Source organism: Rissa tridactyla, chromosome 4, assembly GCF_028500815.1.
Source record: "Rissa tridactyla isolate bRisTri1 chromosome 4, bRisTri1.patW.cur.20221130, whole genome shotgun sequence".
Classification (NCBI taxonomy): Eukaryota; Metazoa; Chordata; class Aves; order Charadriiformes; family Laridae; genus Rissa; species Rissa tridactyla.
This window is the reverse complement of record NC_071469.1, coordinates 75,248,140-75,270,456: the sequence shown is the minus strand read 5'-3', so window position 1 is coordinate 75,270,456 and position 22,317 is coordinate 75,248,140. Positions and strand designations below refer to the sequence as shown.

Here is a 22,317-nt window from a genome sequence, read left to right as displayed (position 1 = left end):
ACTGACTATGGTGGTGCTACTTGATCGCATAGAAAGACTGGATAACTGGCATTGCTCAGGTAGCTCTGTGTGCATTCATGCAGTGCCAATATGAATCATATGCACTTTGATAGGGCCACAGTCTAAAACTCTGAAACTCTGCATGCAAGTCAAACAAAGTTTACCTCGTTTGGAATCAGGGGCATCACCAAAACCAACAAATACTTCCACAAGCCCTTTAATCAGTTGCCACAGGAGGCTCCGGAGGGTCACTCTCTTCCCTTCGCTCTGCAGGCTCCAGCCAGCGCTAAACAGCTGTGAGATACTCTGTCTTCAACAGGAGCTTCCCATCTCCACCACATCGTATTATCAACGCTCCCCCAGTATGAGAGGCTACGCTAACTCTGCACAGGATGTAGAAAGAAGCACCAAGAACCAAAGGAATAACACAAGGGAATTCAGATTCCCCTCTATAGAGCCATAAGCCCAGGAAACCTAGGAAGAGACAGAAAAAGCTAGTGGGGAAGAGCATGCTTGTCAGTACAGGTAGACAAGACAGCATATCTTTATACCTACACCCTGAGGATATGAAACAACGCTTAATTACTGTGAAAGTAAATTAAAAAATAGAAGGCAGTTATAGTTCAAACAGAAGCAGAACTAACTACCATATATTAATAGAGATGCTACTAGATATTTATCAGTTTTAAAATAGAGACTCAGCTAACTTCCAGCAGCACGGTTCTATGCTGCAGTCGGAACAGCAGTACTTAAGAGATCACAGCTTGCCAGCTACTGATAGACTGCGACGGGGAGCTGAATGTTGTTTGCACACATCCTACAGGCAGTCTTGCATCCAAATGACACGCAGTTTGAGCTGACCTTCCTTTATTCACCACGGCAGTAACTTCCAGAAATTAACACTTACCAAGCCATGGCCAAAGCTAGCTAGTGGAAAAAGTACTCAAGGTCTCAATCTGCTGAGATGGGTGAAAAGCACCTGTTACTTTCATACATATGAACTACATGTTTAGTAAACCGAGAGTTAAGCAGACATTTTACAAAATGAAGTCAAGGCCCTGTTCAACCTTTAGGACTAGAGCCTCAAATTGTCTGTGATAACAGACAAGTTGGAAAAAGCACCTACCTTTCATTATTCCAAAATGCCCACAATAGGACTGGAAAGAACTGACATAATGGACATTAGGCCTATGTAAGCTACTTGGTATATGAAGACTAAAATTCCTTTGAAAAGCATGTAAAGAAAGAAAAAAATTAATAACATAAAAAAGAATGGTACATATTGGAGATTTAAGCACAGATTCAGGGAGAACTGAACACAGTGACAAGGAAAGAACTGGACCTTGATCTCGTGACAGTTGAGTACCACTCAGCAAAATAACTCTTTTCCCTTCCTTGAGCACAGGCCTGAGCAGTGCAGGCTCCCTTCAGGGATTATTGTGCATCCAATAAAATTTGCATTCTGAAAAGTTTGACTGCACGGGCAAGGAAGAACAGGTCAGGTGTTTACCGATTTTTCTTTTGTTGCCTAGAGTCATGCGTGATTCACAGAGGGCAAGTCAGATTCACCAGCTGAGCCCATGGGAAGATCCTCTTCTTAAAGGTTACAGAACTAAACATAACTAAGGCAGAAAAAAAGAAACAGATACCACAAAGAACTAAAACAACCTTTTACCACAAGGACTCTACTCTCCAAATCTAAGTATCCTTCATTTTCTCACTAGAAACACTCACCATATTTAAATTGATTTATACCTTAAAGTCACAGCAAAACACCAAGAGAGGCTGAGCACTTGTATTAGGTGCCTAATTAACGAATGCACTTCTCACCACCCAAAATCCCCTCCTACTTACGTGATCCTCTTCTGCAATTGTAATAAATTAACCACCAGCAAAAAGCAGCTCCGCGAACCAAGAACAGTTGTGAAAGCCACACAGCCACAATACACACGCTGTAGTATTCAAAGGCCCGGGTTGAGGGAGAGGGTCCTAGATGCCCAGGCACATTTTTCAAGATGACATAAGCAAGAAGAACAGTCACCTGCAATTCGGCTACTTTAACTGACTGTTTTACCATCCGTTTATTTTGGTAGCAGAGCACTGAAAATATCTGAGCTATCTCTGCGTCCTCTTATCACCTCTGGAGACCGCAGTTTGTGGGAGCAACGATAACGCCTGTCCCTGCTCCCCGGGCTATCAACAAGTGGCCGGGGAGCGCAGGGAATCCCCGGGGCGGGTCGTGCCGGGCCCGGCTCCTCTGCGCCTCCGGAGGACTCCCCAGCCACCCGCATCCCCAGGGCACCCGCGGGCTGCGCTGCCGCCGCTCGGCCCGGGCCGCCCGGGCTGACAGTTGGCGACAACGTTCACCCAGCGGGACGGGCTCCCCGCGGGCCTCGCCACGGCGGCGCGGCTCGGCCCCAGCAACGGCAGAACCGCCGCCCGCCCCGGCGGACCCCGCGGGGGCTCCTCCTCCGGGCGCGGCGCCCCTCACCGGCCCCGAGAGCCGCTACCGCCGCCCCCGCCTTTGTCTGCCGCGGCCGGCGGTAGCGGAGCGCAGCGGGGGAGCCAGGCTCGCCCCGGCTCCCCCCCCGGGAGCGGCCGGCACCGCAGCCCCCCCGCCCCGGCCGTGCCCGCTCACCGTCGGAGCTGACGGTATCGTAGGAGTCACCGGCAGCGGGCGGCGCGGCCGGCTCCCGGTAGTCCACCCAGCTGAGCCCTTCTACGCTGTCGTACTCGGCACGGTGCTTGTCCTCCACCGGCACCACGGTGAAGTGCGGCATGGCTGGCGGGGCGGCGAGGGCTCCCCGCGGCACCGCAGCCAGGCAGGCGGGACGCGGCGCGGAGCCGGCGGCGCATTCCTGCCCCGTGCGGTCACTTCCTCTCAGGAAACCGCGCTCCTCAACTCCACCCATTCCCCTCCGAGCGCCGGGGCGGCGAGGCGGCGCGGCGGCCGCCGCCCCTGGGGCCGGCAGGCGGGCGGGCGGGCAGGCCGGGGCCGCCCCGCAGCCGGGAGCGGTGGCGGGGGAGGGGGTCGCTCCGCCGGCCGGGCGCGCTCAGCAGCGGGGGCGCGGAGGAGGGGCCGGAGGCGGCGAGGCGGCGCGGGGAAGGGGGAGCCTTCCTCCCGCAGTCATCGTGACAGGAGCCGGGCCCGGGGGCGGCGGGAGCTGCGGGGCGGGGAGGGGCGGGCCCCCTCCGCGCCCTCCGCCCGCGGCCCTCCCTTGCCGGGCCGCCTCGGGGAGGAAATTTCCCTCCGCCGTGGCCCGGGCCGCCTCCGACCCCCTTCCTCCTCCTCCCCGCCGCCATTTGCTGAGCAGCAGAGATGCGGGGAGGGCGTTGGCGCGCCGCGCCCACGCTCGGAGGGGGCGATCCCCCGGGGCTGGGGCCGGGCGGCCCCGGGAGGTCGCGTCGGGCGAAGAGGCCCTTCCATGGCGTGGGGTGGTCCCCTGCCCTCCCCGCCCCGGGCCAGGTGGTTGCGGACCCCCGGGAGGGGCGGCGGGGGGGAAACAACAGCAAGGGAGGGGTGGCACATAAAGCCCTGCGAGGCTTTGAAGGAGCTGAGCGCGGCAGTTAAACATTCCGCCGGCTCCCAGCAGACTGCTTAGCCCTGCCCTTCGGCTGATCAGCAACAAAGGGATGAAAAGCATACCGTCATCCTGAGAGGGGGTTTATTTTTATGCAAGTTATCGTTAACTTCAGTTACCCGGCAGCTGTCCCCGCTTCCTGTGTTTGCGGTAGCAGCGCGGTGGTTTCTCTGGGGCTCGCTCCCCTCTCTGGCTGCATGAAACCCTCTGAAAGGCGAGCAGAGCAAGCCCAAGGGAAAGATGGCTGCACAAAAGGCAGGGGGGGAGTGCGGGGTAAGATGGTACGCTGGGGAAATTTGAATGCTGGCTGGAGCCAAGGGTATTTCTAGCTATATGCAAAGTAGACAGTTGCTAAGGCAGCAGACGGCCAGGGCAGATGAACTGTGGCCCCGCTGCTCAGGCAGGGGCCTGGGAGCCGGGGTTGCACCATTGTTTTGTCCCACTAATGGAGGCAGTGGGGTGTGCCACCCCCTCCCAGCAGCTGGGACGGATGCCTCGGTGGCGGCAGGGCCCATAAAGGCCAGGGCAAGCCTGCCTCTCAACCTCTTGTCCCCAAGGGAGCAAAATTCAATTTTGCCTTCGCATTTGGCGCCAGCGATGGGTATCTTGGCCTTCGTTTGGTCTACAGGAGCCTTCACATGGAGTTTAAACATGAACTAATAGTTGATAATGCTATCCATTGTCTGTGTTTGAAAGCTAGCCTTGAAAGTAAAAGGATCCCTTTTTAATGCGTTACATAATTGTCAGGAAAAAAGCTCTAGAGAACAGTTTCTGCATTTTACTACAGAATATCAAGTCCGAATAGTTCTGGAGATTTTTGACTAAAATACTTAAGAAATCTGTGTACAGTGACAAGCCAGTCCAGTAATGATGTAAGCTTTGTCTTCAGATTGCATAGGAGTCTATGGAAGGATATAAACCTTAAAGCAGAGGAAGAAGATAAGACTATGTTGACATGTCCTGTGTTCAGAAGAACCTAATCCCTACCTTTCTGAATTTGTCCTGCCTTTTTGACAAAGCAACCCCCAGGTCACTGGGAGAAAGAAAAATGGGTAATGAGCAGAGGGGAGACAAACAAGAGGCAGAATGCTTTGTTGGCAAGAACTGAGTAATAAGTCTACTTTTAATTAGTTAGGTTTTCAAATAAACAAGAAGGATCCATGCTGCGGAGTGACTGCTGCCAAGGGCGTACAGGTCTCTCAGTTCACTTAACACAAACTTGCTGGTAGACCACCTCTGGGGAAAGCCAGAGCAATTACACCTCTTAGTATTGATCAGACAGGTGGAAAGACTTCTGAGACTCCTGTGCTTTCATATAACCTACATTTTACCTTTGTCTCTTTGCTCTATTGAGGAAAACACCAATGATCTTCGTGTGGCCATGTGTATCTCAATAACTGCCTCGTCGGTTTTGGAGGAGATAAAAAAAAACCAGATTTTCCTCTATTCAAAACTCATGGCATCGTGAACATCTAGGGGGAGGTATTTTTTTCCCAGGAACCCTAAAATGAGCATATTTGTAAATAGGATCCCACTGACATCTGTAAAGTTTTAGCAGCAATTTCTGTGGGCAAGCTAGGCCAATTTTGATAATTTAGAAAGCATTTCTGTTGATTTTAGAAGTGTTAGTTCTGACAGACTGGAAACATCCAGGTGCACCACTTCAGCCATTCACTGTGTTATCTCCAGCTCTATTTTTTCCCCCAGAGGAAAGTGGAACAATTGCCCAAAAAGTAGAATTTTCTGTTTAACCTTCTTTGGTTATGTTTCATTAGTGTTCATATTAAGTATGACCTAATAAGCTAGAGTCCACCAAGAAAACAGTAAAATTAAGTATTAATTGATAGGGGGCAAAGAATTTTATATAGAAAAAGGGCAAGGTGATAACTCACCATTAAGCAAGTTAGTTCATGCTTAGTCTTCTTTCTTCTTCTTTCCCGTTTTCCACTTTATAAAGCTTTTGAGTGAAAGTGTCTGGTCTAAGCAAGCTGTCCTAGAAAAAGGAGACAGGGATTATAAGAAATAAGTCTCAAGAGTTAATGTTTTTGGAGTCATGCTTATTCAGGAAGAAGAATTAAACGGGGCAATTTAATCTTGCTTTTGAAAGCAGGTCTGGCAAGGAGCTGTTTTCTTTAGGCACCAAAAAATGCATCTAGGCCACCACAAAACCTTTTAGTATCATGAAATCAATGGCACTGAAATGGTACCCCATGAGGGGAAAAAAATAAATAAAATCAAGCTCATGCACATATACCAGCAACTCCCCTCTCTGGAATGGAAACTATATCCAAATGTCTTAGGAGACAATTTAGCCTTAGGAAACTATTCAAATTTATTGAAGCAAAAATATTTCTTTTGTCTAAAGACAATGGTCCTTTACTGACTTGTAGACAGGCCGTATTTAAAGATAAGAAGTTATCTACCCATATCAACTTTGTTGTTTAGCAGCTGGTTTGTAAGAGAATTGAAATTCCAACCTGAGTGATTAACTTTTTTTTTTTTTCCCTGAGTATGACTACTGATTGTGACTTCTGAATGGTATGAGTGGCCATCATAAGCTTAAAAGTTGTTGACTGGAATGAAACTAGAATAGTACAGCATTTACCTGAGACAACATTGCTACCTCTCATTAAATAATGGAGATGAATGACCTGTTTTCTACAAAGCTAAATGGAATTTGGGATTATGTTTTCATATGGGTACAGACTGGTCAGTGAAAACGAAAGAGCAGAGGGAATAAAACTAATTTCCTTTCCCCCCCCCCCCCTCTACACAGCATACACTCCACCCCCAACAGATAAAAACTGCACTTCTAAGAAAAAGTCTGGTGGTTTCACTGTGAAAAACACTGAGAATAGCTTAGCAGAATCAAAACTTAAAAAATAAAGCCTGAGTTTCAGTACTCTAGTGTACATTAACAGCATTGGTGAAATCAGCAGCCTGAAGATCAGCAAATCCATGATCTCTGATACACTATTGGGAACTGCTTTTAAAATATTACCTATAAATCATATAAGCAAAGACACAGTCCAGGTCTTATTTAGTAAGCCACTGGGTATTTGTGAACTACCTTAAGTAGGTCTAAGGTTCCAGCTGAAAGGTCAGTCCGCTTCCGCCGTAAACTATGCCATTCAACTCAAAGAAAAAGGTTGTCTGAGGAACTCTGAGTCTTCTGGAAGGGTAGTTTGGTGAACTGCTGAAGAGGCTGATATAAATCCTGAGGGCAGGCAAGCAAGGTCAAGTTTGCCTTGAATGCTTCTTATTACAGGTGACACCACTCAAGCATTAAAAAGCAGCTTGACTGCACAATGCATCGGCTCTTACAGAAACAGACTTACACGTGCAAGGTGTTTCAGCCCTTCCCTGGCAGACAGGGATTCACGCGTTCTCATGCAGTCGTCATGCAGTCATCCTAGGAGAAAGTGAACATAGAATTATAATATCAGCATTAGTGATCGCTTTTAAGGATATAATAGAGGGAATAGCCTGCCTCAGCCATCACAAAGGGGTGTAGTACACGCATTGGAAGGCCCTTGCAAGTGAGCTCTGGAGTATTGTTAGCTTATGGACTTGCAATATATGATGTCATTGTCAATCACACAACAAAAAGTGACATCGTTTCAACTCCTTCGAAATAAAAGTGATTTGCCCTTTGTTTAAGGATAGAAGAACCAGCATCTGAGACTGCGTTTGAGGACAGCTTTTCTTATTTTCCCCTTCTCCCTGAATTTCATGGGGAGATACCTAATTTTAAACAAATTAGTTTATTTTTTCTAACTGGGAAAGTCAAGGCCGAGCAAAAAGTATCACCCTTAGAAATAAATATGTCATAAAATTACAATTCAGATGATTTTTTTTTTAATTCATCTGTAAAATTGTGCTGCCCCTAACATTGTTAGGAGTGCTTTATAATAACATGATACCTCAAAAAGGTTTATAGAAAGTTTAACTTTCTGTAAATGAAGCTTTGAAATGCCTCATTGGTGGAGTAACCTGTGCAGTTATTGCTGTCGTTAATGACTGTAACGTTTATGACTCCAGGCAGAATATATGGCCTGCTTAGAGGCACAGGATGCACTGGCCTAGAAGCCTGAGAGTTAACATCCATAGTTGTGTTTATCCAAAATACATAAAACTTCTTGAGTGGAATACCTGCATTCTGATGTTTTAGATAATAATCATATTGCATCTCTGTTAATACAGACCAGTATAATGTTTCTCTCTTTGTCAGTGGGACAATCTATGAACTATGCTTTGAAATCATTGGAAATTTCTAAACCATATGACATGAAAAGTATTTCTGAGATATGCTGTATCATCGAGTTAGTAGCAGGGTAGTGGCCCAGAAAAAAATATCTTCCAGTTAGAAGAGAAACAGGCTTGTTAGTTATAGGAAAGGTTTGCAGGTTTATAGAGAGCATAGATGTAACATAGTAAAAAATCTCTGTGAAACTGAAACTGTGCTCAGTTATCTCCCATACAGTTTGGCAGAAAGCCCTGATACCTGGAAGAATTAAATACTTGCCAATTTTAAAGCCAACATATTTTTTAAAAGCATAAATACAGATATTTAAAACTGTGTAAAGAGGAAGGCTGGGAGGCTGGGATATGCACAGCAGTGGATCTATAACTATTATATTTTTTTTGGAAGCTTTTTTCACACTAGAGTGGAACCTGGGTGATAAATAGCCCAGAGCTGACCATCAGAAAAAAATAACAAAACAAAAGTGGCCACTGCCGAGGTACAGCTTCCCTGGATGTGAGGCTTGGCAGGAATTCTGCAAGTTTATGGCCAACATTTCACCATAGTGAACTTCCATTTGCAGCACATTCCTGCTTCTCCACATCTGAGGATCACACCAGCCTTGTGGACAAAGCAGGCCAAAAATTGGCAATCTGGCTGCAAAGTTTTCTCACTAACAAAGATCAGGATCTGCTTCATCCGTGACAAAGATAAGCAGTTACTGAAAGAGGTCCTTTGGAGAGGACCACAATATGTGCATCCACATGTAAAGAACTGGGGACAGAGTGCTTATGGGAGATGCGAAGTACAGTGGTCCATATGCCATCTCCAGGAGAAAAGTAAGGCAAGGAAAGGGCACGTTATACAGGTGCTCATACACTAACTGCAACTGAAAATTTTGCTGCTCTTCTCCTAGAAAACGCGTCACAGCTTAGGCATTAAAAGACCACAAGAGGACACTATGGTGCCACTTATCTTCAAAATTTATTTACTTCAAGGAATTTCTGCCTCACTTGTAAAACTACTCATGTAATTCTACTGTATTTGATATGTGGAATAGGCATTTCTACAAAGATACCTTAATCTCATCTTTAGAGACTGAGAAGTTACTAAGTCTTAGAGATTTCCCCCCCACCCCTTACTCAGATGCTGTAAATTCAAATAAGAACTGGATCAAAGTTTTCTCCACTAAACTTGTGAAACATTGCAGTAATTTTCAGGGTAGGATTAAGATGCTGGAAATACACTACCCAGTGGTTTGTTGTGTTTGTTATTTTTTTAATTTTTGCTCTTTTTTAAGGGATCAATTTCCAGTTCAGTTACATTTATAGCATGGATAGATTTGTCTATTTAATTTTGAATAAAGGGCTCAGAGAAGAAAATGAGCACAGACCTAGACAAGATTCTTTAGATGTTGAGTTTAACTACAGAATGATACTCAGGAAAGTTAATCCAAACAGACTTTTCAAAGCTGCATTGAACTTTTTTCAAATGTTTATATTCCAGACTAAAGGGACCTCCCTTCTTTTGATTTGTCTGACAAAACCAGTATTAGCTTCAGTTTTAATCTTAGCTATTTTAATCTTTATTTGGTTTCTCAGCAACAACTCACCGGGGAACTCAAATTCTTGCTTCCTGGGCTCTGTGCTTTTCTTTCATTGCAGAACTGGCGAAAGAAATGCTTTATGAAAACAGTGAGACCAGGTGCTAAAAAAGAGCTTCAGAGAAAAATACTTACCCATTATATAGGGGAATCATCCTAATGAAGTTTACAAAATAATCTGGGGAGAAGCAACAGAAACAGGACAAAATTAAGTGCCCTGTCATTTTAGTTCTGATTGTTAAGGCTTGAGCCTTGATTCAAAGCAGCAGCATTTCTGTCTTTTTTTTTTGTCTTTTTTTTGCAATTTGTTGATTCATGACAGAAACAACTGAACCAAGTCTAATATCTCTCCGAGATCATAGCTTTAGGGAAAAGGGCTAGTCGCTTTTGCTTTGCAAGAAAAAAAACTTTACAGGTTGCAAAAATTTCTCAAAAAGTATAGACACTAGGGAAAGAATTGCCACCTTTGCAATTTGAGCACCAGGAAGTGAAACAGGCTATGAACAGCTTATCTGGTAATACTGGACCAAGCAATTGAGAAGTTCTAGCTCAGTTATCGAAGATCCTGGACATCTGTGAAATACAGGAATGGGACAAAAATGCTTCCCATTTCCACAAATTTTGTTTTGCTCTGACCGAAATTACATAATGAACTTATAAATAAATATGAAGATTAGTAAAAGCTTTTCCATTTCTATGGTTTCAAAAGATAAAAAAAGGAAAATTACAGGAACACCAAATACCCACCACCACATCAAGTTATTCTATGTAGATGGTAAGGTTTCTAGGTAAGATATCAAAACAAAAATAAAGACCAGATTAAAAACAGAATAGTTCTTGAAACCCTGACTCAAGCCTTCCAAAACACTCCAAGAAGGGTTATCCAGCATCACAGTCTGTCCTGGAATCAGTTCAGCAGATCCACTAACATACTGCTCTGGGTCTGCAAGTTAAATCCAACAAACCTTAAGAGCAAATGAAAGCCACTGTTAGTGGGAAGAACCTTCTTTTTATTTAATTTTTTGTAGTTTAGACATGTTACATTTTCAGATTTGGAAGCATTTTGATCATTTCCATATGTGTAAATCCAGAGAAGAGTGAACAGAGGAGCTGCTGCTTTCAACAGTGAATGCAGTCTCACTCTGCTTTTCTGCTCCTTCCCTCCACTAACACCAAACATGGTTAACCCAATCGCTGACATGATCAGCATGAAACCCGTCACTTGAGGGAGAAAAACAGTTTTCAGCTAGATCAGCTCCCTCAACCAGCTTACCATATAGTTACACAAACACCAGTGCTGTCACAAGGGTCACGGGAAACAAATGCAGCCAAGAAACAGGGTAGGACTGCAGCAGCCAAAGCTGACACTGGCATGAACTGCTACGGCACTGTACCTTACTCCAGAAGGTGAAGAAATGATACCCAGCTTTTCAAAGATGATTCTGTGGTGCAGATGCCCACTGAACCTTATGTTTAAGATCAAACAGAAGTTAATAAACTTACATTTATATAGGTGGTTGGGCTTACTGCATGATGTTTACTGACCTTGAAACATAGAAATATGCTGATATATTGCTTGAACAGCTCGATGATATGCAAAAACAAATGCAGATGTTAAGCAGTGTCTCAATTCAGTAGTCCATATCCAATGTAGAGCAAGCAAAACTCCTTCCCATGGCCCAAAAAAGTCACCTACTGAGTAGAAGTTAGATACGTGAACTGAACTACTCAGAGTTTACATAACAGATCAGCTGTATATGTTAGACCAGCAATAGACTTTTAGGCTTGGTTTCTAACACCACCACTTACTCAGATGAGGCAACTGAGAACTGAAGTTTGTTTCTGTGGATGCTACAGCCCACTGGTCTGGAAAAGGATAGTACTGGGGGAAGGGTGCTGGTGTCAACCCTTTAGAATCAAATCAATAGCCTGCATCAATATTATGTCTGCAGTTTTTGGCCGTTCATATCACACATGTTGAAAGCATGAGCCTTGGATTGTTAAAGATGCTTTGAAGTTTGGGTCTTATTTGGAAAATCTGCCTAAAGTAGTTCATACTACATTGATTTTGAATTTACAGAAACAGTAATAACTATTTTCAGAATTCATGTTAGCACAACACATTAGCAGGTAAATAATGACTTGCATTCTTCCATCTGGCAGCCAACAAAGCTTATTACAAAGTTGGTATCTCAGTTACATTTGGTATTTCACTGATACCACTGCATCTGTCAGTTGAGCTACCTTGCATTTAAAATTACCAATGGAAATTTGTCTTATTAATTGGTGCAGGGCAAAGGCATTCAATTTCAGGATGAATCGTCCTCTCCATTGGGAAGCAGAAATCAGAGTGCGATCATTTTATGCTTGAGCTGTTGGAAATGCAATGTTGTGACTACAACTACTACAAGCTGCTGTCAGTAGGAATGGAGACACTAGCACTCAGACTGAAGCGTCACTAGTGTTTTTCTGACAGCAGTCACAGCCATATCATCTTACATGATTTTACTTTTGAAACGGAATTCTAATGAGATGCCTTTCTACCGTGTTTCAAGCTGAGTGATTTTGATTGTTTAAGAAAAATAAACTAACTGCATCTATTAGATAAGCTCGATACTATGTGCATAATCACTGCACGATGCACAAGATTCCATTTCTTGCTTGATGATTTTGCACTCTGATGTTGGTTTCACACAAGCAGCTTAATTGAAGCATTTTGAATTAACATTGTAACTAGTAATGGAAAAAGGAACTTTTAGATCATCACACATCTGTGAGAAATGCTGTAAAGTAGACGTTATCCTAATCTTGGTGCAGGCAACCTGTTTAGTTCCCCATAAGCCTGGTTCTCTATGACTTGACTTGCTTGACCAAGTGATTTGCTGCAGGTAATAGTGTCATCATGGACTCACTGCAATGACTTGGTCATTCATGTTCCTTTTCCATATGCACTCATTTGGACTTCTCTACAGGTTAGGCGGTATCTGAGTGAAGATGAGACTGACTGCCTACATCCAGGATGCTCTAGGGTTAAATCTATCTTACTTTCTCCTACCTGCCATGGGGGAGGCTACCTTCCCTGTGAAGAGCCAGACCCAGAGTCCTCATGATACCCTGGCCTTCCTTCTGCAGCAATTGCATGGTTCTTGCAGGGTTTCCTGGAGTTCTCAACTTTTACATTGTTTTGTGATATTACACCAGTATCTATACACAATTTTAAACAATATTTTATTTAAATTTCATGTATATGTTTTGCCACAAGCTTACAAATTATTCATTGCACAAAGCAGTCAAACAAGTGCAATACACCATAGGTAAAACAAGGAAATAAACTCCAAATATCTACAGTATGGTGAAATCAGTCATATAAAAATATTCTAAGTATCTTAAGAAAAGGAATGTATTTTTAATCCATGCTGTAGTATGAAAAAAAAAAAAGTAGAAATTAGCAGGCAGGAAAGTGACAACACAGTAGAAAGAAAAAGGCTTCAAAGAATAAGGAAGCATCTTACATTTCAAATATGTAATGAAGTTACTATCACAGTACTAATTCTGTGAAAAGAGACCATGGATGACAGTTTTCCAATGGCTTATGAAGCTATTAGCAGAAGAACTGATGTAAAGAAATTATTTGCCCTATTGAATTAATCATTTTACCAGTAAAATCAAGTTCTGATGCCAGTCAAGCAATATCAGGAAGGCAAGATTTCTGAGTCAGTGCAGTAATTTCCCATTGTAGATGCATAACCAGGATCAGTATTTACTGAGAAACTGGTCTTAAAAAACTTGGCTTGTTATCAGCTAGATTATTCAATATGATCTGTAAAGAATTCAATAAGTGGCAGTAGTATATTCAGAATATACTTATCAAAGACACCACCTTATCAGGAGAATTAACGAAGCTTCATTTTGAAGCAATAAAAGAACAGTCTTCTTCCAGAAACTCTACGTGTATATGGAATGCAGAAATGGATGGCAAGAACCGTCTCAAGTGCCTCTAGAAAACAACTGACTTGCTGTTTCCATTCTGTTCATGCTTAGCCTTGTCTTCCAGTTGTTAAATACTTTGTGGCCCATCTGCTGTCTTTAAATCAATTACAGGACTTTTCTTTTATTCTATACTAAGGCTAAATTCTGTAGATGTCATATCAGTAAATAAAAGCGCATATCATGAGATAAAAATCACAATTAACAGCAAGTATCATGAGAAGACATTTACCAGCAAGCACTGGGAAATGACCCTACAAAGATGTAGTGCTGCCATCTTACAATTTTGTCGTGAATCTCTCCATATTTGATTTGAGCCATATTAACCTACCAAGAGTAGGCCTATCACAATATATGCTCTTCTCTATAACAGTAATTTCTAACCTCACATACCTTGTGCATTTGAAAATGTGTTCCAAAAGCTGAAACGGCAGAAGATTTCTAATAAAAATATTTCTTTCTAATCTCATGCCTATGAATACTTTGACAGTGTTCTGATTTTAGCCAGCTAGAATAAAAATAAAATAATAAAACCTATTATTGATAAGGATCATTGCTTAAATGTGAACTAGATTTCCACAAAGCTGTGGAACATTCTAACACAATTTTTATTTAAATACTCATTTTACACTTCTCAGACTGCAATAAAAATATCAGAACAAGCTCTCACCCTCTGAGTAGCCAAAATTCCTGCTTTGTCCTGGCTTATTCTTGCTCTCAGCTTCATGAACATGCAGCAAACAGCAGTCCCCAAATTACAGAAAAGTATCTGCAATGTTGCCTGGTCACCTGTACCTGAATACAAGACACCTACCTCCACCCTTCAGGAACTCTACAGTTGCCCACAGTCCTAGTCAGGGTTCAAAAACAAGAGTTTAGAACTGCAGGATGGATCCCTAAAGCTAGTGGTAGGCATGAAATCTGAATTGAAATAGCTATGTTATCCATCTTGTCCTCTTAAAAAAATAAAACAAAACAAATCCCCACTCTTCTACGTATATCGGGGGGTGGTCTTCTCTGGCTAAACCATCAACTGATGATGAAAGTTGTATGATTTAACAAGAAGTAATATCTGAAAACATCTCAGCACAGCTGTCTTAATCATATTCTGTAGTTCCTGTGCGGAACTGCTGATTCTGGACTCCAGTATTTATACAAAGTGTCACAACGTGTACGAAAACCATGTGTCATACATTACAAAATTTATTCATTAGATGTGAATACTTTCCATTAACAATGTTGGTCCTGGTTTAGCCAAGATGACACAGAATTTATCACTTAAAATTCTAAATGATTTTGCTACATTTAAATCTACATTAATTTTCAAGTATACAGGTGCATTTATAGGAATTATATAAAAAAAACTTAGCATAGCTTTACATTAAAAAAAACCAAAAAAGACAACTACTTGCATTGCAGATTACTCCATATATCTCTCTCTAGACTCCATAGGTCTTATGATTCATAATACAGTATTAAACATGACACAGTTACAACTGTCAGACTAAAAGGTTTTGCCAGAGAAGGAAATCCAAAGGACCTGGCTGTCTGAAGCTGTCGATTATGTAGGTTTAGGCGACAGGAATTTTGTACTTCTTCCTGCAGAATTTCACTTTCACCTACATCCATTAGTCCACTATTGTTCCGCACCTAGAAAAATTTCAAAAGATTACCCCTGAAAGCCAGACCACACAACAGCAAAAAGCTTTATGCAGCTAGCAAATTCAAAGCTATCTCAAGTGAACCAGCTTTCTGTATTGCAAAAACACATCTGAATGTGAGGAAATCAACATCATTGATTTCAAAAATCAACATCAACATCAACCTGATGTTTGCATTCCTATGAAACACATCCCATAATTCAGTACAGATACATTACAGGCAAGAGTCACAGGTCTGGCTGTTCTTTATCTTGGCTCCCTCCACATATGGATGCATTAGCTAGAAAACCTTAAGCAAACAAAATCCTGAGCTTTCTTCTCTAAGTCAGCTCACAGTCTGAAGACAGAGCTTCAAACATCTCTAATTTAGAAGGAAAGAAATTACTAAATCTCACAGATAGGTTGGTTAGGTGTGATGAATTTCAACCTCTTCATAATGTCAGTGAGCCACATGTGCAACTTGCATTAGGTAGGTATTTTGGCTGTTAACCGGAACAGTACAAAATTCCCCGATTTCTGTTCATTTAACATACCCCAAAAAGGCAACTGGAAGAAACATTACTGTGAAATATATGTTGTCTATAAGGCTTCGTGTATAATATCTATTTACTTATCCCTGTAAATAAAAAGAATAGGAGGCAAGCAGTTCGCAAATTTCAAGAGAGGCTCTTGAAAAAGTTGTCATTTAGGAGGCGCTTCCACACAGTCTCTTTCTTTCCCTCCTCTCCTCCCTCATCCTTCTGGATTATCTTCTCCCATTTACACTTAAAGCTCACTGTGATCTAGTTGTTATATTTATGGGTTGTTAGCAATCTGGTCATGGCGGGAGCCTTTTGGATAGCAGTCCAATCCCATGACAAGAATTAAATTGATTTGCAGGAGTCAGCATTCCTTACTGCACCAGCGAACACAACCAGACTGTGATGCTGGTACGCCTGCAGTTTCTCCAAACCATGAAGTGATTCTGTTTAGAAGTCAGTGATGTGTACTTATCAGATTACCACAGAGAGAAAAAGTTCCAAAGAGCTCTGTCCACTCTTTCTCACTTTTTTTTATTCTACTAACACTCTCTTGCCATCTTGGTTTCTTTCCAGCATTTGGAATTACTGCATTAAGTGCTTACATTCCCTCATAGTGCTCTCATTGAACAAAAACAAAACCCAAACCACCAGCAAGGCACCAACAGTTCCTCTCTCCCTCTTAGTAAGAATCAAGATTCAGTTTAGTTTTTAATCTTACATTTTCCACTTCCCTGAAGACACGAAGAAAGTTCTCCCTTAAGACCCCTTTCAGTTCAGTTTCATTCCATCCTCTTCTAAGAAGTTCCTCAATCAAAGAAGGATATTTAGAAACATCTTCCAATCCCTCAGGGAAACTGTTGGCAAGAGTCACACAAGAATATTCAACACACATCACTGAAAAATGTAGAAAAATATTTTTAATTAGTCTTTTGCACATCTTCACTTTTGGAATGAGCTCAATTTGGACCCAATTCTTCCTCTGAGAAGTTAAAAAAAAAAGTATTAAAAATTCAACTAACATAAACAGGAGCAGGACTGGGACACAATGAAAGGCTTTTTATGCACACACGGTCCTATTAGCAGACCATAACTGCGTATTCTGTAATGAAGATGCACTTGTGTAAAGGTAGAACAATAGCATGGAGGATATTAAAACAAAACAAAAGGGGAAAAAAGGCCAAACTCCTGCATGCATTAATCCACTCTATATCTGGCCTTTAGAGTAAGTGGAAACAGCTGCATCACAGATGGAGTTGGTGCAATCCACTTGTGTAACTGAGAACAAAAGGGAACCTGCAAACACACAGTGAGCTAAAGAGTTGCAGGCAATTTTGTGTATTCTGTTGTTTACAAAGTCTTTTTTTCCAAAGAAAATACAATTATAATAATAGTATTGTTTTGAATTCAACAGTTTAGGCAGTGAAAAGAAAGCTATTCATAACCCTCCACTGAAGAAATTACAATAAGCAAAATTGACCTATGTCTTGTGCTAATTCTTGCCAAAATAAAAAGGAATTAGAAATAACAAGCTGCAAAACTTGCATTAAACATCTGTTTTAAATTGTATTTCCATGACTTTTGGACTTTGTTTTAAGATAACGAATATCTTCTGTTATTTTTCTTTTCTGTGGAGGTGTGGTGATAAGCATAACTCAAGAAATCTGTGCCATTACTTTCTACCAGGACTCAGGACCTTAAAAACAACTCCACCACCAATTAAACTGATGGTCTTCGGAAAAATGCATGCAATAAAATGTGTCCTTTTGTTACAAACTGTGTTTTTATTTTGGAGGTTATAGTTTCAGAGCTATGATTAGTTAACTCCCATGGGAGCTAACACAATGTTTTTGTGGTCCTGCTTTACAGATGTGAGTCTGACTGTGACTTTCATACCCAAGTGTGTATGACCTCAGGAAAAAAAAAAAAAAAAAAAAAAAAAAGAAGGAGATGAAGATTCAAAAGAGAGATAAAAAGAAAAAAATGGTTTAGGGTTATGCCAGCAAATGCCACCCAATCTGCATTTATTTCCTGTGCTGTAACAACACCAGCCCAGGAGGAAGCAGGAGAGCTTATGTTGTAGGCTCTTCACCATGCTCTGCTTGCATCAAACACTTCCCAAGCCCCAAAAGCAGGAGTGTTTCTATAGCCCCAAAACACTTTAGGCTTTCCCCACTAGAAAGTGACAGCAAAGGAAAGGGTTTTACAGCATCTCCCTGAGCTAACCCATTTACCATCTAAAAGCTGAGGTAGCTTTTCTGTCATTCATCTTTGGCTTCTAGAGGAAAGCACCCTCTATCACTGTTTTTGTATGCACAAACCCCTGCCTAGAACACACAACTGCAGAGTTCACAGGGCATTAGGATCCATTTCCACATTTGCAGCACTCCTTCATGCTGTTCTAAAGAGGAATCATTGTGCCCCTCTTTCATAAAACTTGTTTTAGTACTCATCACAAGACAAGTTGCTACAACTCTTTTAGGCTGCCACTTTTTTTCCCCAAAAGGAATCAAAACCTTCATGATTTAAGGAGCAGATGTCAATGTATATACAATTTTACTAACCGGTCCACTCCATCGTAGTCACCACCAATTCCTATCGATTCTGAACCTACAATTTTCTTTATGTGGTCAAAATGATCTGAAAGAAAACATCAAAGAAAACAACATCTAGGTATATGGCAAGAAGAAATAATACAGTTCAGAAATATTGTCACTAGGTGACTGTTCTCCTTAATCATGGATTCTTAATCAAATCCTTTTAAAAAAAAGTCAAAAGACATCCCGATAATACAGGTTAAAATTTAATAATGCAGTTGATGTATTCTGAATATTTACTGATGCTTAACTAGATGTTATCTGTTATTAAGTACATCAGGCAGCAATCTTCAAAATAATAGCTACACTGACGAGATGCAAATGAGGAAAAAGACACGATCACAGAATCATAGAATAGTTTGGGTTGGAAGGCACCTTTAAAGGTCATCTAGTCCAATCCCCTTGTGATAAGCAGGGACATCTTCAATTAGATCAGGTTGCTCAGAGCCTGGCCAACCTGACCTTGAATATTTCCAGAGATGGGGCATCTGCCACCTCTCTGGGCAACCTGTGCCAGTGTTTCACCACCCTCATTGTAAAAAATGTCTTCCTTATATCTAGTCTAAATCTTCCCTCTTTTAGTTTAAAACCATTACCCCTTGTCCTATTGCAACAGGCCCTGCTAATAAGTTCCCAACAAGTAGACCACAAATACCAACAGATTTTTCATTACCCATTACATATCTATGTTTCCCACTCTTAATTACAAAGGTTTAAGATGTTTTTCAGAAAGTAACAACTACTTTGGGATTAATGGCTGTTGGCTCCATTTGGGAGCATTATGTCCTCCAGCTACACACCTTGTACCTCTTATTATTGTTTAATGAATATTAGCTCCAAAAATACCTAAAGCTGGGGTAAGGTGTGGAAGGGAATAAACAAGCAGTATAATTAACATGATCTCAAAAATGATGCAGACACCAGGAAACTGATAGAAGCCACCCACAAAAACTGCAGTATATTAACTTCAAACCTGCAACGGTAGAAACATTAACAACTTTTCTGCCACAGGCCAGTACATTTGCGTTGAAAGTCACCATGATAATTCCCTTGTTCTTTTTCTGAAAAATATGAAGAGAGAGATGATGAGTTGACACTCATGTGTCCTGCAAATCTCATGGCCATCTCATATAAATCCTTCTACATCCATCCATAAGAACACTCTATAAGTCAAAGCTCAGATGGCAACAGAAGGCTTTGCCTCTCTTTCCTTTGCACTGGATTCATTATATTCTCTGTAGTCTGAATCAGCAGAAGTCCAGTGACTACATCAAACTCAACCAGAATTTCAAAGTATTTGCAAAAACGTCATTTTTGTAACCAAAGGCAAAACACAACCCAAAGAAAATGTCTCAGAAGCAAATGTGTAACTTGTTGCTCAGGTATCTGCTTGTAAATCCAATTTAGAGATGAGAGGGTGAATGTGCAAGTTTGCCTCAACTAGCCAAACATTGCCATTAAAAAAAAACAACAAAAAACAAACCCAACAAAACCAAACAAACAGAACCTTAAAGAAACAAAGAAAAACCCCAAACCAAAAATGATATCACTCACCAGTTGCTGGAGGATATCATCAGGAACATTTCTTGAGTGATTACAAATAGAAAATGCTGAGGAATGGCTGAAAATTACTGGTGCTTTTGAGATATTTAGTGCAGCTTTTGCTGTGGAATATGAAGTATGAGATAAATCTATCAGCATACCCAGGCGATTCATCTCCTTTACCACTTCCTAGAACAGATTTACAGACAACAGTGTCAGTATTATATTTCCTTAAAGCTGTTTAGCTGATCCGTTTAGCTGATATATGTAAACAGATAAATAAATTCTGCAGCTGTCAGCTAGTCATTAACATGCTGTGCCTGTATGGGTTTCTATTTACCTATTGATTTTATAGTAATTTATTCCCTCAAAATTAACTAGCACGCCACCACATGCTCAAAACTTATAAAGCTTAGTCAATCTGAAATAAGTAATTTGAACTGTTATTCACATCCCGCTACTTCCACATATTAATTCATACTTATAAGCTATATTAAAACAATTGTTATAATTAAATCCAGCACTTTTACCCTTGGGAACATCCGAGGGAACTTGGCTTGACTGAACCCTGATTACCTCCTAACTATCAAGAACTTCTAGTAGTTAATGTTTAATGACAAGTTGCTTTTGAAAAGATAAGGCCAGAAGTTATTGTTGCATGATTATAATTTCAAATCTTTGAATCTTATAATTCAAAATAATTAGATTATAATTCAAAAGAGATCCTTACTTGGCCGAATGCAGTCAGACCAATAACACTAGGATAAAATTTATGTATTCCTTTAGATGATGATTCAGACCTTAAAAAGGGAAGTGAGAAAGAAGAAACATCATATTCTTCTGGAGACTATAATATCAGCAACTGAAACTTCTTATGCTACACACAATAAAAATCATTACCATGGTCACATAGCCAAATATCTTGTTCACACAGTGCTTTTTATGTTCATAACTGTTTTCTGGACATTATGCCTTCAGGTTCACGACTGTTGTATGTTTGTGAAGCAATGCAAGACAAGCAAAGAGATGCTTGTCAGAAATTTTCTGACTAAACAAACTTTCATCAGAGAACAAAGATATGCTGAAATGTCAGTTACCTGTCTGCCAGAAAGCCTGCTTTTCATTCCTCTCTGCACACAATTCCCCTTCCCCCAAGTCAGTACAAAAAGGAATTTTGCCAATCCAGCAAAGCATAGGTGCTAATATTCTGATACAGGAACTAAGTACCCATCTCTGTAGCTGCATGAGACCTGCATTTTTGAGGTGCCCAGAGAGGACAGCATTGAAGGCTGCTGACTGCTGAGTTCTTACATAGAATTTACCCTCTTGTAGCTACATCATATGCATTTTTAGTACTTTTTTTTTTTTGGCCTGTTTTCCCCTATGTAACTTTCATAATAAAGCAAAAGGGATAGCAATTTTGTTATCTTCATGTTGTTAACAAGGTTTAAAACTTCCTAAATTGTCAGCCTAACAAGCACTACATAACAGAGCCTTCAGTCTCCCACTTGACACGTGGCATCCTCGGTTCAGAGTCTTTTTCATAGGTGAACTCTCTATCCGAGTCCGTATTTTCCCCATCTTGGAGCTGCCATCACTTTTCATTAGATGGTCACACAAACACATGCATGTTAGTTACCAAGGTGTATTGCAGGAATGTGTTAAAGTCATGTAACGAACACCCAGGTCATAATACATTCTCAGTGTTGCCAAACTGCTGTCAATGGAGTGACCACCTTCTATTCCAATCAAACACGCGATCTTTCTACTGTCAGAGATACCTGGAAACAACAAAGGAAGATAGTTCCAAAGAAATTTCATGACAGATAAGAAGCCAGCACTACTGAGCCACAATTGTTATTGTAAATTGCAAGCAATAATAGTATGTTTTTGTAGAACACGAGCTTATGCTAGTGCATGTTTAAATGGCAAACTTTCTCATGACTGCAGTGGGCCAGGATTGTGTACAGAGTCAGTTATTGTGGTTCAGTGGAAAAACTGAAGTTAAAGTCACTCTTTAAACCAGGATAACTTGCCTGCTTGCAGCTCTCTGTCTTTTGCATGTATCTCCTGCAATCCCATGTAAAAAAAAATTCAGTTAAAAGAAAGAGCATCACCTTGGGAAGTTGTCACAAATTCAAGCTCTTCATAGCTGTTACACATCCTCTTGACAACATCAATTTGCTCTAAGGTCAGACGCACAGCATCCTTGTTCTGAGCGCTGCAAAGAACATACACTGACCAAAACTGAAAGAGACATTGACAAGTAAACTAGATAACTTGTGTTTCAACTTTGAAACTTTCATTTGCTAATTGTGAAGTTCATGAGCACAGACCAAAATAATTTCCTACAGTTTACAAGGGAGTCGCCACTATAGTTTTTCCCCCAAAGGAAGAGTTATGACGCAAAGCAGGAGCATCCACTCCAGCCATGATTAAAGCCTCCTGACACACTCAGCTACTCCACAGTACACACAGGAAAGTGGGTGTAAGTTTACTTTATTTATCACAAAATAAATGTCGCTGTTTTGATTAAAGGTACCTGTATTATAAAACACAAACTTTTGAAACACAGATGTTTTGGA

At 41.3% G+C, this 22,317-nt stretch overlaps 2 protein-coding genes across 22 annotated transcripts in view; both read right to left on the bottom strand.

Annotated features, from left to right (window-relative positions):
- The window catches only part of SLC12A4 (solute carrier family 12 member 4), a 50,848-nt gene extending 47,903 nt beyond the window's left edge, over positions 1-2,945 (bottom strand). For 2 of the 12 annotated variants that reach the window (XR_008466399.1, XM_054201259.1), the window contains exon 1: positions 2,639-2,945. Coding sequence is in view for 3 of the 12 variants with exons in the window: in XM_054201259.1 (XP_054057234.1) it covers positions 2,639-2,912 (274 nt within the window). In the remaining 9 variants the exon portion in view is untranslated. Of the gene's footprint in view, positions 1-1,510; positions 1,623-1,854; positions 2,275-2,638 lie in introns of those variants that run through there. The other 10 variants (XM_054201268.1, XM_054201264.1, XM_054201273.1 and 7 more) reach the window with 10 other exon arrangements.
- Positions 2,946-6,919: 3,974 nt separating this feature from the next.
- The window catches only part of LOC128908515 (dipeptidase 2-like), a 29,469-nt gene continuing 14,071 nt past the window's right edge, over positions 6,920-22,317 (bottom strand). For 4 of the 10 annotated variants that reach the window (XM_054198867.1, XM_054198866.1, XM_054198869.1 and 1 more), the window contains 8 exons: positions 21,850-21,979; positions 21,372-21,513; positions 20,463-20,532; positions 19,745-19,921; positions 19,164-19,251; positions 18,158-18,233; positions 16,315-16,450; positions 10,103-15,064 (listed from right to left, as the gene is read on the bottom strand). In XM_054198867.1, the coding sequence (XP_054054842.1) occupies positions 14,870-15,064; positions 16,315-16,450; positions 18,158-18,233; positions 19,164-19,251; positions 19,745-19,921; positions 20,463-20,532; positions 21,372-21,513; positions 21,850-21,979 (1,014 nt within the window). In that variant the 3' untranslated portion in view covers positions 10,103-14,869. Of the gene's footprint in view, positions 6,994-9,436; positions 15,065-16,314; positions 16,491-18,157; positions 18,234-19,163; positions 19,252-19,744; positions 19,922-20,462; positions 20,533-21,371; positions 21,514-21,768; positions 21,980-22,317 lie in introns of those variants that run through there. The other 6 variants (XM_054198868.1, XM_054198871.1, XR_008465982.1 and 3 more) reach the window with 5 other exon arrangements.